This window comes from Trachurus japonicus, chromosome 17, assembly GCF_045865225.1.
Source record: "Trachurus japonicus isolate A0001 chromosome 17, Traja_1.0".
In the NCBI taxonomy this organism is placed as follows: domain Eukaryota; kingdom Metazoa; phylum Chordata; class Actinopteri; order Carangiformes; family Carangidae; genus Trachurus; species Trachurus japonicus.
In genome coordinates, this window is record NC_140923.1 from 38459591 (window position 1) to 38475707 (window position 16117).

The 16117-nt window shown below is 41.5% G+C and overlaps 1 protein-coding gene across 1 annotated transcript in view; it reads left to right on the plus strand.

The window, feature by feature from the left end:
- Nucleotides 1-9110: 9110 nt before the first annotated feature.
- LOC146971367 (leucine-rich repeat-containing protein 24-like) overlaps nt 9111-16117 on the plus strand; it is a 37609-nt gene continuing 30602 nt past the window's right edge. The window contains exons 1-3 of the mRNA XM_085806035.1: nt 9111-9325; nt 10300-10578; nt 10917-11085. Of these exons, the coding sequence (XP_085662161.1) occupies nt 9164-9325; nt 10300-10578; nt 10917-11085 (610 nt within the window). The 5' untranslated portion in view covers nt 9111-9163. The remainder of the gene's footprint in view (nt 9326-10299; nt 10579-10916; nt 11086-16117) is intronic.

Sequence of the window (16117 nt, forward strand, 5' to 3'; positions counted from 1 at the left end):
GAAACCGGCAGAGGAAGACTGTTTTGTGTTGATATGTGTTGAAGTAAAAAAAAAAAAAAAAAAAACTGCCTGCGGGGTACTTCAGGAGATTATAGAGTGGGAGTGACATAAATGATGTTTTGTAACTGGTATAATCTGAGGAATGAAGTTATGGTGAAATGAAACGCTGTTATTTTTGACGCTGAGGCAAACCTGAAGGCACCAAGACTCCTCAGGGAAGATGCATGTAGATGGTTTTAATCACCTTATTATGTCTCCAATTAACTAACAATTACATATAAAATTGAATATAGTCTACCTATATTAGAATTTTCAATATTTTGTCAACCTTCACTGATATGAATGAGGTAGATGACATATAAATATACCTCTTAATGTGGTACAATACAATTAGAGGACACCATGAACTACAAATCCCAATACTTTTGGGTACTACCCCCCCCTCCACACACACACACACACACACACCACCCCCAATGTAACCATTTCATAATAATTGTATAAAAATTCAACACAAATGGTCCATTTGACAGTTAATGATATCTGAAAATGACGATCTTTAATCACAGTGAGGTTGTACTGAACTACATTAGTGTACCAAAGAGTATAAATTAACAATAGCCACAAATTACAGCCTTCAAGATGTCCTTAAAATTTGGCTTATGGTTCCCCCTGAAACTGTTTCAACAAAAAACTTGTTTTGGCATAAAGTGGCCACATCTTAATCCTATAATATAAACACACACTGTCAGTTGTTGTTTTAACATGATTTTGATGTTTTTCTGAACTCTGAACATGACCAATTAAAAGAAAATGTAATAACAAAGTTGTTACAGTGAGTCAGGACTTGCGATCGTTTCCAATTTGTCTCATCACAACACAATACTGCACTTAAACAGCTATCTTCATCTTCAGTTTGGAAGAAAACTGCCAATTTCTCTGCAGAGCAATTGTGTATTCCAATCACATGGGAACATTAAAGTGATACTGTTGTGTTGGAAAAAATGAGTATAATACGATTACTGCTGAGCACAGCACACACCTTAAAGGGAATCTGGCAGGAATGACACTACAGGAGATGCCAAGAGTAGAGTGTGTTGTGATTAGGTCACCACTAGGTTATTGTTCCATACTACCTGTCCCTACAGGGCGACTGCCATGTTTTCTCATTCAGTCTAGTAAGTGCCACAGCTTCTTTGCTAACATTTGAGTTTTAATGCGCGCCCCTCTGGTTAATTGCTATTCTGCTCATGAGGCAGTGTGGAGCCAAACAGCGGGCCCCTGGACAGGACCTCGTTTGTTTAACTCCGAGGGTGGGGTATCTGTCTTGTGTGGACAGATCCATACAGACAAGTTGACTTCTTACGCCTGCAGAGATCTTTAATTTTTCATTGGCTGGTGTCTGCCAGACAATGATGACTGGAATCTCTCTTGGCTGTAATTGTATAGCCCCCCCCCACCCCCACCCCCCCGTTCTGGCCTGACTGGAGAACGACAGCAAAGATCAGCTGAAAGAAGAAATGCATGAGAGATGAAAGAGAAAAATGGTTACTCTTACAGTTTTCATTATTTCCTGACCGCACTCTCACTGATAACTGTATATATATGACTTGCATGCTGGAGTGTGATTTCACATACTCCTGACACGTCTCACTCACAGACAACAGATGCTGGGACATCTTTGGCATAATTTATCAGCAATGAAAAAATTCAATTGCAGGCACTCCTGCACACCCAGTATTACCGACATGCAGTAGAGTTGGATGATAAGCAGTTGTTATCGAAGCATCATTTTCCTTTCATTTTTGTACACAAACACAAACACGCACATGCACGCTTTACTACACACTTTTATTGCTGCTCGAGTAATACCCTGCTCTTTGGACCGAACTGCCACAGAAAGGAGTAATATTTACAATTCTGATTCACTCACCTGGAACACCGGGGGAAAACACAATAAGACATCTTGAGAAAAAAAAACAATGAAATACAAATCTATTCATGTGAATACTTTTATCAAAATTGAGGAATATATTAGAATGGAAGGGATTGTGCTGCTTCTCAACAGAGGATATGACTCCGCTTCATCCATCTCCCAACCTGTCTGATCTCACTCATCCATTACACTGTGAAACATGGAACACGAAAATGGTGCAAAAGAAATATAAAAATCAAACCACCTCCTTCTGCTCTGGCATAATCCACTGACTCATAAATTCTGCAGCCCGTCAGATGAAGCTACTGTGAATGAAACCGCTGTGATCGATTGCATCAACCAACCTTGACAATTAGAATGGACACTGTGAATATGCACTCGTGTGTGTAAAAAAAAAAAAAAAAAAGACAGAGCGAGAGAGAGACTGGAGCAAATTGACATTTGAAAAGCGGTGACAAAAGAAATGAGCGAGTGTCAGACAGGTGAGGTTGACACAGATTTATTTGAAGTGGGAGGGGAAGGAAACGCTGACAGTTGTGTTTCTGAATGTGACACAATTTATGAAACTGCTTCTGGCGTGTTTGCTAAAGACCTGAGTGACAGACACAGACATGGTTGATGTCTCACTCACTTTTATTGGGTTTCTAAATAAATAATTATCATCACTTAACAGGATTATCTGACATCCTGGGTAATACTGTACACTTATTTGGTCTCTTTCCTTTGATCCCACACTCGAATATATCTGTATTGTAAATATGAAGATTAGCTCATCACACAACATAACGACTGTATAGCGTTAAGGCTGGGATGCAAACATCAATCCTCAGTTTTAAATCAATATTCATTTAAATAATCCAATAAAAGTAAAAATCTGAAGACTGATCCTTTAGCATGAATCTTACAGTCTAGAAGCGTTAGTCTCCATAAAAACCCTTCCAACACAGCAAGACCTGATCACATGAGAGACAGCAGCATGGCAACAGGTCTGAAGGCAGATGTGTGGTTACATGTTGGATTTAAAAACTATAACGACAGCCAAGAACTGGACCAAAGCAAATCCATATGCAAGATGCGCATGAGGACACAGATAGCAGAAGCTGTGCAGTGCACCAGCTGGTGACGCACATCACACACTCATCATTTCTTGAGCTGTTTGTCCAAACTAAGCGCATTCATGTGACGGCCTTGCGATCTCTTCATTTGGTAAACATTATTATTTTCAATAATGAACCCGGTTAGGGGAACAGCATTGGTTCTCTGAGAGTCTCATTCATATCCAAACAAAACTGGAATTGATATTGAATAGAATTTGAAATTACTCTGAATCAGGACCTCGTGAAGAATTGAATCAATGGCTGCCCCTGTTTATTACTTCTCCAGTGTTAATAAAGATAAACTTCACCTATTAAACTCTATTGACTGGACTGACCATTGGTTGCCTTAGCAATATAGTTAATGAGGTTTCAGAAAGTCGCTGATTAATTCTTAAACAGCGTTAGAGGTGCTGGTCGGCAGGTTCTGGTGCATCGGGCTAAGTCTCTCTGTTTCCAGGCTGTGAGCTAAGCTAAGCTAACTGTGTCCAGGCTTTAGGTTCATATCTATTAGACCAACATGAGGTTGGTATTAGGCAGCTCATGTCTCATGAAAGCAATATTCCTTTGATGTTTCTTAAATAGGTTGTCTAAAGAAAAATAATCCGTTGATGCATCATTATCAGATTCTTTTATGTAATTTTGAATATTGCATACAAGACTTATTAGCTGGAACAGCCGAAAGATTCAGTATATGCGTCTTCTTATTGCAAACATATCAGTATTATTTATATTTTATCCTGATACTAAACAAGATACTTCACACAGAAATGTCAAAGTGGACCTGAGGTCATTTAGAAACAGTGTCACCATGACATAGATTGTCCACCAGAGAGCTCTGACATACTTATTTTTCAACTGTGACACGCCACAGTCAATCTCAACTTTGGTCTCTCTCTCTTTCTCCCTCTCTCTCTCTCCCTCTGGCACACACACACACACACACACACAGGATGGCAAAAAGGGACTTTTATCAAGATTGTTTGTTCACATCTTGTGTTTATGTTTATATTTTCTAATATTGATATTAATATCGGCCTCAAGAGAGCTGTGCAGTCAGACCATAGCCAGTGTCTTTATTAGTGGTTAAGAAAGCATTTTATAATCCCATAGAGATCAGATCATCAGATATAAGCCATTAATGAAAACACATTTTCTGTCGCCAGGCGGCGGAAAATCCATTTGGCTTATGTTTATCCTTTCCATTTGGTAATATGCATTTACCAGTGTTGGTAAACTATCAATTAATCCTCACTATATTCATCCCTATAAATCATTTTAAAGAGCACCTTATAGAGAAGACACAATGGTTTTCTTTGTCTATCATTGTATTCAAGTTATTACAAAATGCTACGTGTTTTGTTTTATTTGTATTTCATCTGAATATTTATTTATAATTATGTTTATTTTAGATTTATCTGCAAAATCAGTATGTTTTTCTTCTGCATAACACTTAAAGCTGTTTTGTATTCATATATTTTTTAAGCAGCTGTTTAGTCATGCAGACAAAGAGGAGGAGGATTTAGAGAAAAGAAAGCACAGAATAACAAAAATGGGAAAGCACCACTGGGCTGAAAGATGTTTCAAATCTCCTTTTAAGCTCCGAGTCATTATGCTGTGATGTTACAACCGGCCTTTCTGGACAGTGAGTGCATTAAAGTAAATCTTGTGTGGAAAATGGATATTGATTATGCAGTCATATAGCTGCCATTGTGCTTTTCATTTCTCAATTATCAGTCACAACTCAAGTTGAATTGCAAGACTTGCAGCTCTGAGCCAACTTGTTGAAACTAAGCAGACAATAAGTGTTCATTTTTATAAATCATCACTGATTTGCTGAAGTTGCAGCGCTGCTTTGTTCAGAGCGACAGCCCGTGAAGCGTCATATCGCCCCCAGATCAAATCTGGCTTTCTAGGTTGATTTGAGCCTGCATGCAGTTTATATCAATAACCTTTGAGCTTCTCTGCGGGCCAGATTCCATTACCAACAACAGTCTCTACATGGCAGGCAGACCTGTCACAACACTTTATCATGTGAACTCTTAAAAAGCAAAGATTTATCGAGTTTGTCTAAGTATAGGGAGATGGAGTGAGGGTTTTAGACTAAAAGCTCCGCTGGGAGAAGCGGCTGCCGCTGCTTGAGCTGGTCTGACACTCAGCTACACACATAGAGACACGCAGTTTTCCAGCAGCAGGCAACACGTTCTCATTTACTTTGTTTCTCTTCAAAACAGACATTCGCAAATACAGTCCCTATACCACCCACATGCCCCCACCACCCACCCACCCCCAAAAAACATCTGCTTTCCTGGTGAAAATCAATGGCTAGGGAGCCCAGCTGGACAGACCAGTAGTGGAAAAATAAAGAAATCAATGCTGGCTTATTAACTGAGCAGAGCTTCCTTTACCACTGACACAAAAATATGTGTGTGTGTCTGTGTGTGTGACCGTCTGTTTGCATCTGACTTGGTCTGTGTCTGTGAATGATGATGGCTGCTACCAGTTGTATGCAGGACGTGTTAGTGCATAAGCATGTGTGTGTGTGTGTGTGTGTGTGTGTGTGTGTGCTTCAGCATGTGTGCACCTGCCAGTCAGCGTGTTTGTCCCTGAATGTTGGTGGCTAGTGCTTGTGTACAAGTCCTACTTTGTAGGTGTGCTGTGCATGTTTATGAGGGTGTGTATGTGTTTTTGTGGGCATTTTGGTTGAGACTATCGCTCACAGTCAGTGTGTTACTCTTGGGTTAGCGCCACAGTGTTCTCCCAGTGCCTTGGCCTCTGTCTATTCGTGGACAAAAGGATGCTCTGAGACAAATGATTTAGCACCTGTCAGTCACAGCAGAAGGACGAGAGATGAGAAAAGAAAGGGGTCAGAGACGGGGAAAGAGAAAATGATGGAGGCTTTCAGAGAAACAGTTAGGACGCAGTGGAGTAAAAGCAGGGAATGGAGAGGAAAAAAGTTGAAGCTGCAGAAAGAGAGAGAGTTAGACCAAAAGGGAATTTACGATTTAGCTCTGGGTCATCACATAGCTCAAGTTCCTGTGAGCAATTTTCCCCCGGAAAATGACAGCTTCTATTTCAGTGGAGTTGTTTGCCTAACACCAGCTCACAGGAACTGTGCCTGGCCTTCGGGCCCCACAAGCAGACCTTTCCTCATCACAAGAGTTACCATAACAACAGATGAGGCCGACCTGCACCGGTGGCAGCACAGGGATGTGAACTTTGCTTCTGCCTGCAGCACTCTGGCTGTCTGCTGCACCTCCAACACATCAACACATACCCTCCTTAAAATAAGATCCGGAAAATAAGAGGAAAAAAAAAATCACAGCAAACAGTATGCAGTGAATTTTCTATGCTGTGACTATTTGGCCAGCCGGGCTGTGATTTATTCAGCCGCGTATGATTTGTTTGGGGCGTGAGAAAAAAAGCACTATGTAAAGAATAAAAAGACAAATGTAATTTCTGAAATGGCCAAATAAACACACTTCAGGTCTTTCTAGAGCCCAGTATAAAAAAAATAATGTTTGCAGAGATGTTTACACATAACCGGAGGTAGATGCAGATACTGAATGCTGAACAGGTTTTGTGTTGATGTGTGGTTTATTAGATTTCCTTTGGCATTTTGTTGACTGACATCTGCTCCGGCAGGTCTCTGCCGCTGCTCTCCTTTAACACTCCGATCTCTGTCAACAACATTAGGCTCTAATCATCCTATTTACACATCTCCACACAGTCAATACAGATATATTGCTGACCTCGTTTTTTAATGCCAAACAAAGCAGCGCCCCCCCCCCCCACAAAAAAAATAAATAAAAAATCGTCGACAGTGCCGAGAGCAGCTTAGCTAACAAGCATCTGATTGTGCAGATTACGCATGTTCCACAGAGGATTACTGAGACTGAAATGAACAAATTGACCTCTTACCACTGAAATCCCACATCAGCATGACAAAAGATGGCAGTGAAGCCCAGTGCAGTGCAGGGCAAGCTGATCCTGGAACAGAAGAGCTTACAGTACACTGCGAGACAAGTTGCAGTCAGCAGCAATATTTAAAGACACCTCTGCCCAACTGTTGTTTTATTTCTGTCCTCGCCTCCTGTCTGTTTGCAGACCCTGATAACTCTGTAGGTTATCCTCGCCTCTCATCACGCCATGTCCTGACGGCGAATACGTGGTACGATTGCCACTTTTTTAACGACAGAGTAGCGCATGAATCGAGCAGAGAAAATGCATAAGCTATTTTCTCTCCTGGCAGGGGTGTCATTTGCATTGATGTTAGGCACATATTCCAACAACAAATATCAGACTGTGCATCCTGTTCAGCGTGTATTCTTAGCTGAGGGCAGGCGAGTGTCTCCTTCTCTAGTTCCCTTACTGACACTTTTCAAGTAAGCCAAAGCTATTTAAAAGTCATCTCACTGTGAAAGTAACAAAAGCTCAATGACAGACCAAGGCCTTATTCAGAATTCAATTTTTGTGCTTTCTCCTCGCAACAATAGAAATACATAATTTCTCTCCACGCTTGTTTGGAGAGCTCTAGAGAGGAAATGGCATGCTCTTGTTAATAACTTTTAGCTCTGTTTTTTTGCTGAGAGAAGACGATTGAACAGCTTATGTAGGTCACATTGTATTAATCTAGCTGGATATCCTCCATTAATGTGCTCCAAATCAAACATGCAATATTAAAATCCAGTTCATTGCTCATTTTCTTAATAATGCAGTGTGTCTGCACTGAGAATGACTTCTGAGCCACTGAAACAATGATCCTACTGTACAGCTGCTTTTGCGGTAAATCACTAGTGTGGATTATAAAACCACAAATGAGACACACTAGATATCAATCTGACAGAACATTTTCAAACACGCTGCAAGCTGAATATTTATCAGTCACAGTTTGTTTCAGGTCCTTTCATCACTGAGCTGGAATGAGATCTGTGTGCATTGGAATAATTAATGATGATCTCCAAATCATTCAGAGCGAGATCTAAATGCTATCAATTATCTGTCTGGGTGATTCTGCAATCTTAAGCAAACTAGAAATTTCACAAGTCAAACAGGCTTAATGGGATAGAGAGGCACGGCCCGGGTTGCGCATGAATGTTTTATAACAATGTGAGACTTTAGATTGGATCAATGAGATGCCTGCTCCTCTACTGGATGAAGATTCTCTAGAATAAGGCAGGCAGGCTCAGCAAAGCACAATAAATCTACCTGCTGTCGCTGGAGCAGATTGACGGGGCTCAGTGTGACATTTCAACATGTATTATATCTCCAGCCCTGCAGTATCTTCATGTGATCTGCTGCCTGTGAACTATTGTGAACACTGTAGCACTACAAGGTGTTGGACGGCGGGTCTGCGGCCGTTTTGATGTGAACAGTCGAGCGTAACAATAAATCCCTTCCAGGCTGTGTAGAAATAAAATAAATAAATAAAAAAATGTGCATGGATGAGTTGCTCAGTGATGGGTTTATATCAAAGGAAGATGTTGCTGTAAGGTGTAGCAAGCAGCCGATGCTGATGTTTTTGATCAGCGGATTAGAGCTGGTTACCACTTGAGGTTTGCTTTGAGGAGGCAAATGTGGTTTCTGAGATTATGGTCAAAAACACAGCCTCTGTCTGTGCGGTGCAGTTGCACGTGTTGATGTGTGTGTGTGCATTGCCTTTGTAAGACAAAGAGAGAGACAGAAATAGAGGTGGAGTGTGAGTGTGTTTGTGCATGCATTAGAAAGACAAGAGAGAGGTCCTTGAGGCAACCTGCACATCTTTTATCACATCTTTAATTAATTGAAGCCCATAATAGAAGCTGCTGCAATTCCACTGACTAGACACAGCTGAATGGAAAAACAGGCAGGAATGAGGAGATACTCTTATGTCGCCTTTGCTTTTTTTTTTTTTTTTATATCAATCCTGCCTCGCCAGTCCAGTCATCTGCATACACAACGTATCTTGCAGCAGCTGTCAAGTCTTTGGCGTTGAGGATGAAACACATTACCGTGATGGGAAAAAAAAAAAAGGACCGCACTGGTTGTAACCGTGGCGAGTGATTAATGCTTACTCCTCTGCGCTCTCTCTCTCTCCCCAGGTTTTGTCTCTGAAGGCCAGCTGTAAAAAAAAAAAAAAAAAAAAAAACCCACAATGGTCCTCCTGTGGTGCTCCAGACTCTTCCTGGTCATAATCGCCCTCATCCCTCAGCTGTCCCTGGGATGCCCCTCCGGCTGCCGCTGCTACAGCCTCACGGTGGAGTGTGGATCTCTCGGGATCAAAGAAATCCCTCAGGGTGTCCCTTCTGTCACCGAGGTCAGTGGGCTGATCGACAAGGTGTTAGGGCACTAGCTGCTACTACTGCACTGCAACTGACCCCTTCCCTCCCTTCCTCCTCATCCCCCTCCATCCCTCCTGCTCCTGCATCAGTGCTTTTTTTTGTATCAGTTGACTTCCTCTCTGATCCATTCTTATTACCCTGAAATGATTGTGGTTAATCAATTCGCCGTGACCCCCTTTGATGTAAGCCTGAGGGAGGGGCCATGCTGTTGGCTGAGTAATTATTCATTCTTGCACAGAAAGTGACTCTCGCACGCCCTGTGATCATCTGTTGAGGAGATGTTTAACATCACACCGTCTTTTCCTCTCGGGTTCAGGCCCCCCAACATTACTGCAGCTTATGAATATTAATGGGAAACATGTCCTGCATAAATTGTTCCATTAACCTCATTCAGCAGGTCTATCTCCTTAATCATACTTTACGGCCCGTGTTTGCTTTTTTCGGGTGGGTACAGTAATGTCACTTGTGAATACACATGACCAATCAAGCAGACTGCTGTGTATTTGCGCACTTCAGGCAGTTCCAATCACTCAAGCGTTTTTGTTTTGTTTGAGGATGTTTCCCGAGAAGAGCTTCCACAGCATTTGTCAAGAGAACAGAAGCACGTAACGGAGGGGGGAAAAAAAGCTGCATAAGCCACATTGTCACTGTCATTGTTATCACGATCCCAAACCAGCTCATTACACATTGTTTGTATTACCTACATTAACATAGATCCATTGCACAGCCCTGTGAGAGCACAGGTTTAAAAAGTGGGCCTGTTGCTAATGTAATCTCTTCTCATGGTTAATGCATTTCTCTACCCGCCGAGCAGAGCACAGGAACAGGCCATGCTCGCTTTCCAGAACAAAACAAACACCAATTCAAACATGACATCCCCTCCTCTGTTCCCCTAATGCAATCAATCGGTGATCGCTCTACTAATTTCATTCCGTCTTTCTCCCCAAAGACCATCTTTCTCCAGGATAATGCTATAGTGCAGATCCGTCTTCAGGACCTGACTCGCCTGGGCAGCCTCCATTATCTTTACCTCCAGAACAACAGCATCTCGGCCCTAGAGCCCGGGGCCTTTCTCAGCCAGGGGCAGCTGCTGGAACTTGCCCTCAATGGCAACCTCATCCACCTGGTTACCCCTGACATGTTTCGGGGTCTGGAGCACCTCCGGATCCTTTACCTCGCCGGCAACCAGATCACTCGGGTGCAAGACCACACCTTCAGGGGACTGCAGGTCAGTGTGTGTGTGAGTGTGTGAGCTGATGACTTTATGCACATCTTGGGTGAGGCATTCCTAAAACCTTAATTTTTGCTTGCAAAGTCAAAGCAATTCCAATATGGGACTCTTCTTTATGGATTATATAGAATGACATCTGTGACTGCAAATCCAATTCATGACAGCATGTCTGACTAATCCCTATCACACAGTAATACAGTACAGACTGAGTCTAATGAAATTGAGTCATCCTCTTTTCACTTTTGACATTTCTCCCCCCCTTCCTTTAACTAACACGTTCACATTTTCCATCCTCTGCTGGATGTTTTTTTGTTTTTTTTTCCTGCTCTCTGCAGCGTCTGCAGGAACTCCATCTGCAGGAAAACAGCATAGAGCTGCTGGCGGAGCAAGCTCTGTCTGGCCTGTCATCTCTCGCCCTGCTGGACCTCAGCAGAAATCACCTCCGCACCCTGGGATCCTCGTCCCTCAAACCACTTGTCAGCCTGCAGGTGCTGCGTGTCACAGGTAGGCAGAGAGAGCATTCCTAGAAGACGGTATGTCTTTCAGTAATGTGACATAATCCTCCAAGATTGAATTTAATGCTTCGATAATGCCATTCTGTTGAACACACAGCCGTTCAGGAACGTTTAACACACGGTTCAACACTGTTGAACACACTACCACTGCCATTTTAAACTAGCAACAACCAATAGACATACATTTTGCATATTAAATGGTTTCAGCCAACAGTAGACTTTAAACTAGAAAAAGATAGCATTTCCTGCAGAAAATGCGTGTGAATGCTGAAAGCAGCTGAACGCTGTTGCTGAAGCAATGCTGAATGAGCTGAAGAAATTGTTGAATCAATGCTAAATTAGCTGACGAAACTGCTAAAGCAATGTTGAAAAGACTAATGCTAGAGTAGAGTAGAGTAGAGAGTAGAGGAATACTTTATTCATCCCTAGGAGGGAAAAAGCTGAAACATATAACTTGTAGTGTGAGATGAATGCCTTTTTAAAGGTAAAAAGCAGTAGAAATGCTAAAGGGAGAGGAAAACATTTAAATTCTGCATGTTTAAATGTAATGGTTAAATAGTTGAAATCTGCAGCTAACCTGACAGGAAGGACAACTGATGAACCAGCACTAACATAGCTGAAGCAATGGCTGAAAATATATTTAAAAGTAGAAGATGTGAGACTTTGTATGAAATGGCTGGAAATTACTTGAATTGTCAAAGAAGAGTTTGAAAAATTCCTGAATTAGGAAAAAAGTTAATGCCTACTGAAATACATTGTAAACTGACAGCAGAAGAACATTGTTGAAGAATATAGATGGAGCATTAGCTGAGGAGTAGAACATGTAAACAGCGGGTTTAATGGTGTGAAATGGTTGAGAAGAGCCTCAGTAGTTTAGGATACGTGTAAAACAATGTGTTCAACATGACCAAAATGGGGAAATGTGTATTTTCAGTTTAAATAGCTAAAGAACAAAATTAACAGCAACAAGTCCATTAACTACAACAGGAAGATAGAGAGGTACACAAAACAGTCAGACAACTGTAGGAAAAGTGTGTGTGTGTGTGTGTGTGGTGTGTGTGTGTGTGTGTGTGTGTGTGTGTGTGTGTGTGTGTGTGTGTGTGAGGAAGATATACATAAAGTTCTGACCTGACAACTGTATGAAATGTGTGTGTGTTGGACGTGTGTGTCTGTTTGTGTATGGTTAGTGTGTGTCCATTTGTGTGTGTGTTTGTTGTGTGTGCATGTTTGTCTGTTTGTGTGTAATTGTGTAAATTGTGTATGTGTTTGGTAAGTGGTTGTATGTTTGTTGGGTGTGTGTGTGTGTGTGTGTGTGGTAGTTAGTGTGTGTCCATTTGTGTGTGTGTGTGTGTGTTGGATGTGTGTGTATGGTGAGTGTGTGTCCATTTGTGTGTGTGCGTGTGTGTGTATGGTGTGTGTGTGTGTGTGTGTGTGTGTGTGTGTGTGTGTGTGTGTGTGTGTGTAGTAGTAGTTAGTGTGTGTCCATTTGTGTGTGTGTGTTGGATGTGTATGCATGGTGAGTGTGTGTCCATTTGTGTGTGTGTTGGATGTGTGTGTATGGTGAGTGTGTGTCCATTTGTGTGTGTGTGTGTGTGTGTGTGTGTGTGTGTGTGTCCATTTGTGTGTGTGTGTGTGTGTTGGATGTGTGTGTGTGTGTGTGGTAGTTAGTGTGTGTCCATTTGTGTGTGTGTGTGTGTGTGTGTATGACCGACAGACAGTCAGACAGAGAGAATGTGTGTGCGTTGCCATGGTGACGTTGCCATGGTGAGGTTACCATGGTGAGGTTGCCATGTTGAGGTTACCATGTAACTGTTGGCTGGTGGCTTTAAGGTATGGTGGCAGCTTTAACCATAGGCTTTAACTGCTCTGTGACACCCTCAAACAGATCTAATGTACGACAAATCTGTACTTAGTACGAGCAAAAGGTTTACATTTTCCGAACCATAAGACCTTGCTGAACGCGTCCGTGTCACTTTGGTGTTTCTAGAGTAAAAATTGTTGATTGTGTCGCAGGTTGGAAACTTTGGGACGTTTAGAAAATCAGCGCCTACTTTTGAATGGGAGTCAATGAGAGGAAGGGAGGGAACTGGCCGCACTCGGAGGCTCCCAGTTTAAATTGTGTTCGTCTCTCTGGTTTTTTGAGCACATGAAGAGATCAAGGATGAGCTTGTCTACAAGCATGCCCGAAATTATGTGTGTAGAGTGTAATCTGTGGCCGTGCTGGCAGGATAGAGAGAAAAATGTGAGAGGATTTTTAGACCCTCTGTCACTCTACCAACTGCCAACGTCTGAACATTCCGTCCCATTGACTTTCATGTTAAATCTGAATTTTGTCAGAAATTTTAATGATTTTAAAACTATACATATATCTGAAACTGTTGAAGATATCAATAAGCTGAGATATAGCTGAATAGTTGAAAGGTTTGTGAACAGTTTAAAAGTTGAATGAAGTCTGTAGCTGAAAGTATGCTGAAGCTATTAGAGGCTGAATGAAGCAGAAGATTTGAAGAGTTTGACGACTGTTTCAATGTATTCCTATGGGAAAAAAATTGCAGAAAAAGTTAAATATTTTAAAAAGTATAAATAGTATGAAAGAGAAAAATAATAGCCTAAATGTCCTGAAAAAGCTGCACGTTTTGATATATGAATTGTTGAAATAGCACAAAGTATGAAGAAGGAGTTAAACGCAGAAAAAGGGAAGAAGACTCAGAATAATAATAATAATAAGTTTAAAGAAACAAAATGGCCGAACAGAATAACAATACTGTGAATGCTTCCAGCATTCACACTAATAACTAGAAAAAGATAGCATTTCCTGCAGAAAATGCGTGTGAATGCTGAAAGCAGCTGAACGCTGTTGCTGAAGCAATGCTGAATCAGCTGAAGAAATTGTTGAATCAATGCTAAATTAGTTGACGAAACTGCTAAAGCAATGTTGAAAAGACTAATGCTAGAGTAGAGTAGAGTAGAGAGTAGAGGAATACTTTATTCATCCCTAGGAGGGAAAAAGCTGAAACATATAACTTGTAGTGTGAGATGAATGCCTTTTTAAAGGTAAAAAGCAGTAGAAATGCTAAAGGGAGAAGAAAACATTGAAATTCTGCATGTTTAAATGTAATGGTTAAATAGTTGAAATCTGCAGCTAACCTAACAGGAAGGACAACTGATGAACCAGCACTAACATAGCCGAAGCAATGGCTGAGAATATATTTAAAAGTAGAAGATGTGAGACTTTGTATGAAATGGCTGGAAATTACTTGAATTGTCAAAGAAGAGTTTGAAAAATTCCTGAATTAGGAAAAAAGTTAATGCCTACTGAAATACATTGTAAACTGACAGCAGAAGAACATTGTTGAAGAATATAGATCATTAGCATTAGCTGAGAAGTAGAACATGTAAACAGCGGGTTTAATGGTGTGAAATGGTTGAGAAGAGCCTCAGTAGTTTAGGATACGTGTAAAACAATGTGTTCAACATGACCAAAATGGGGAAATGTGTATTTTCAGTTTAAATAGCTAAAGAACAAAATTAACAGCAACGAGTCCATTAACTACAACAGGAAGATAGAGAGGTACACAAAACAGTCAGACAACTGTAGGAAAAGTGTGTGTGTGTGTGTGTGTGTGTGTGTGTGGTGTGTGTGTGTGTGTGTGTGTGTGTGTGTGTGTGTGTGTGTGTGTGTGTGTGTGTGTGTGTGTGTGTGTGTGTGTGTGTGTGTGTGTGTGTGTGTGTGTGTGTGTGTGTGTGTGTGTGTGAGGAAGATATACATAAAGTTCTGACCTGACAACTGTATGAAATGTGTGTGTGTTGGACGTGTGTGTCTGTTTGTGTATGGTTAGTGTGTGTCCATTTGTGTGTGTGTTTGTTGTGTGTGCATGTTTGTCTGTTTGTGTGTAATTGTGTAAATTGTGTATGTGTTTGGTAAGTGGTTGTATGTTTGTTGGGTGTGTGTGTTTGTGTGTGTGTGGTAGTTAGTGTGTGTCCATTTGTGTGTGTGTGTGTGTGTTGGATGTCTGTGTATGGTGAGTGTGTGTCCATTTGTGTGTGTGTGTCCATTTGTGTGTGTGCGTGTGTGTATGGTGTGTGTGTGTGTGTGTGTGTGTGTGTGTGTGTAGTAGTAGTTAGTGTGTGTCCATTTGTGTGTGTGTGTTGGATGTGTATGCATGGTGAGTGTGTGTCCATTTGTGTGTGTGTTGGATGTGTGTGTATGGTGAGTGTGTGTCCATTTGTGTGTGTGTGTGTGTGTGTGTGTGTGTGTGTGTGTCCATTTGTGTGTGTGTGTGTGTGTGTGTGTGTGTGTGTGGTAGTTAGTGTGTGTCCATTTGTGTGTGTGTGTGTGTGTGTATGACCGACAGACAGTCAGACAGAGAGAATGTGTGTGCGTTGCCATGGTGACGTTGCCATGGTGAGGTTACCATGGTGAGGTTGCCATGTTGAGGTTACCATGTAACTGTTGGCTGGTGGCTTTAAGGTATGGTGGCAGCTTTAACCATAGGCTTTAACTGCTCTGTGACACCCTCAAACAGATCTAATGTACGACAAATCTGTACTTAGTACGAGCAAAAGGTTTACATTTTCCGAACCATAAGACCTTGCTGAACGCGTCCGTGTCACTTTGGTGTTTCTAGAGTAAAAATTGTTGATTGTGTCGCAGGTTGGAAACTTTGGGACGTTTAGAAAATCAGCGCCTACTTTTGAATGGGAGTCAATGAGAGGAAGGGAGGGAACTGGCCGCACTCGGAGGCTCCCAGTTTAAATTGTGTTCGTCTCTCTGGTTTTTTGAGCACATGAAGAGATCAAGGATGAGCTTGTCTACAAGCATGCCCGAAATTATGTGTGTAGAGTGTAATCTGTGGCCGTACTGACAGGATAGAGAGAAAAATGTGAGAGGATTTTTAGACCCTCTGTCACTCTACCAACTGCCAACGTCCGAACATTCCGTCCCATTGACTTTCATGTTAAATCTGAATTTTGTCAGAAATTTTAATGATTTTAAAACTATACATATATCTGAAACTGTT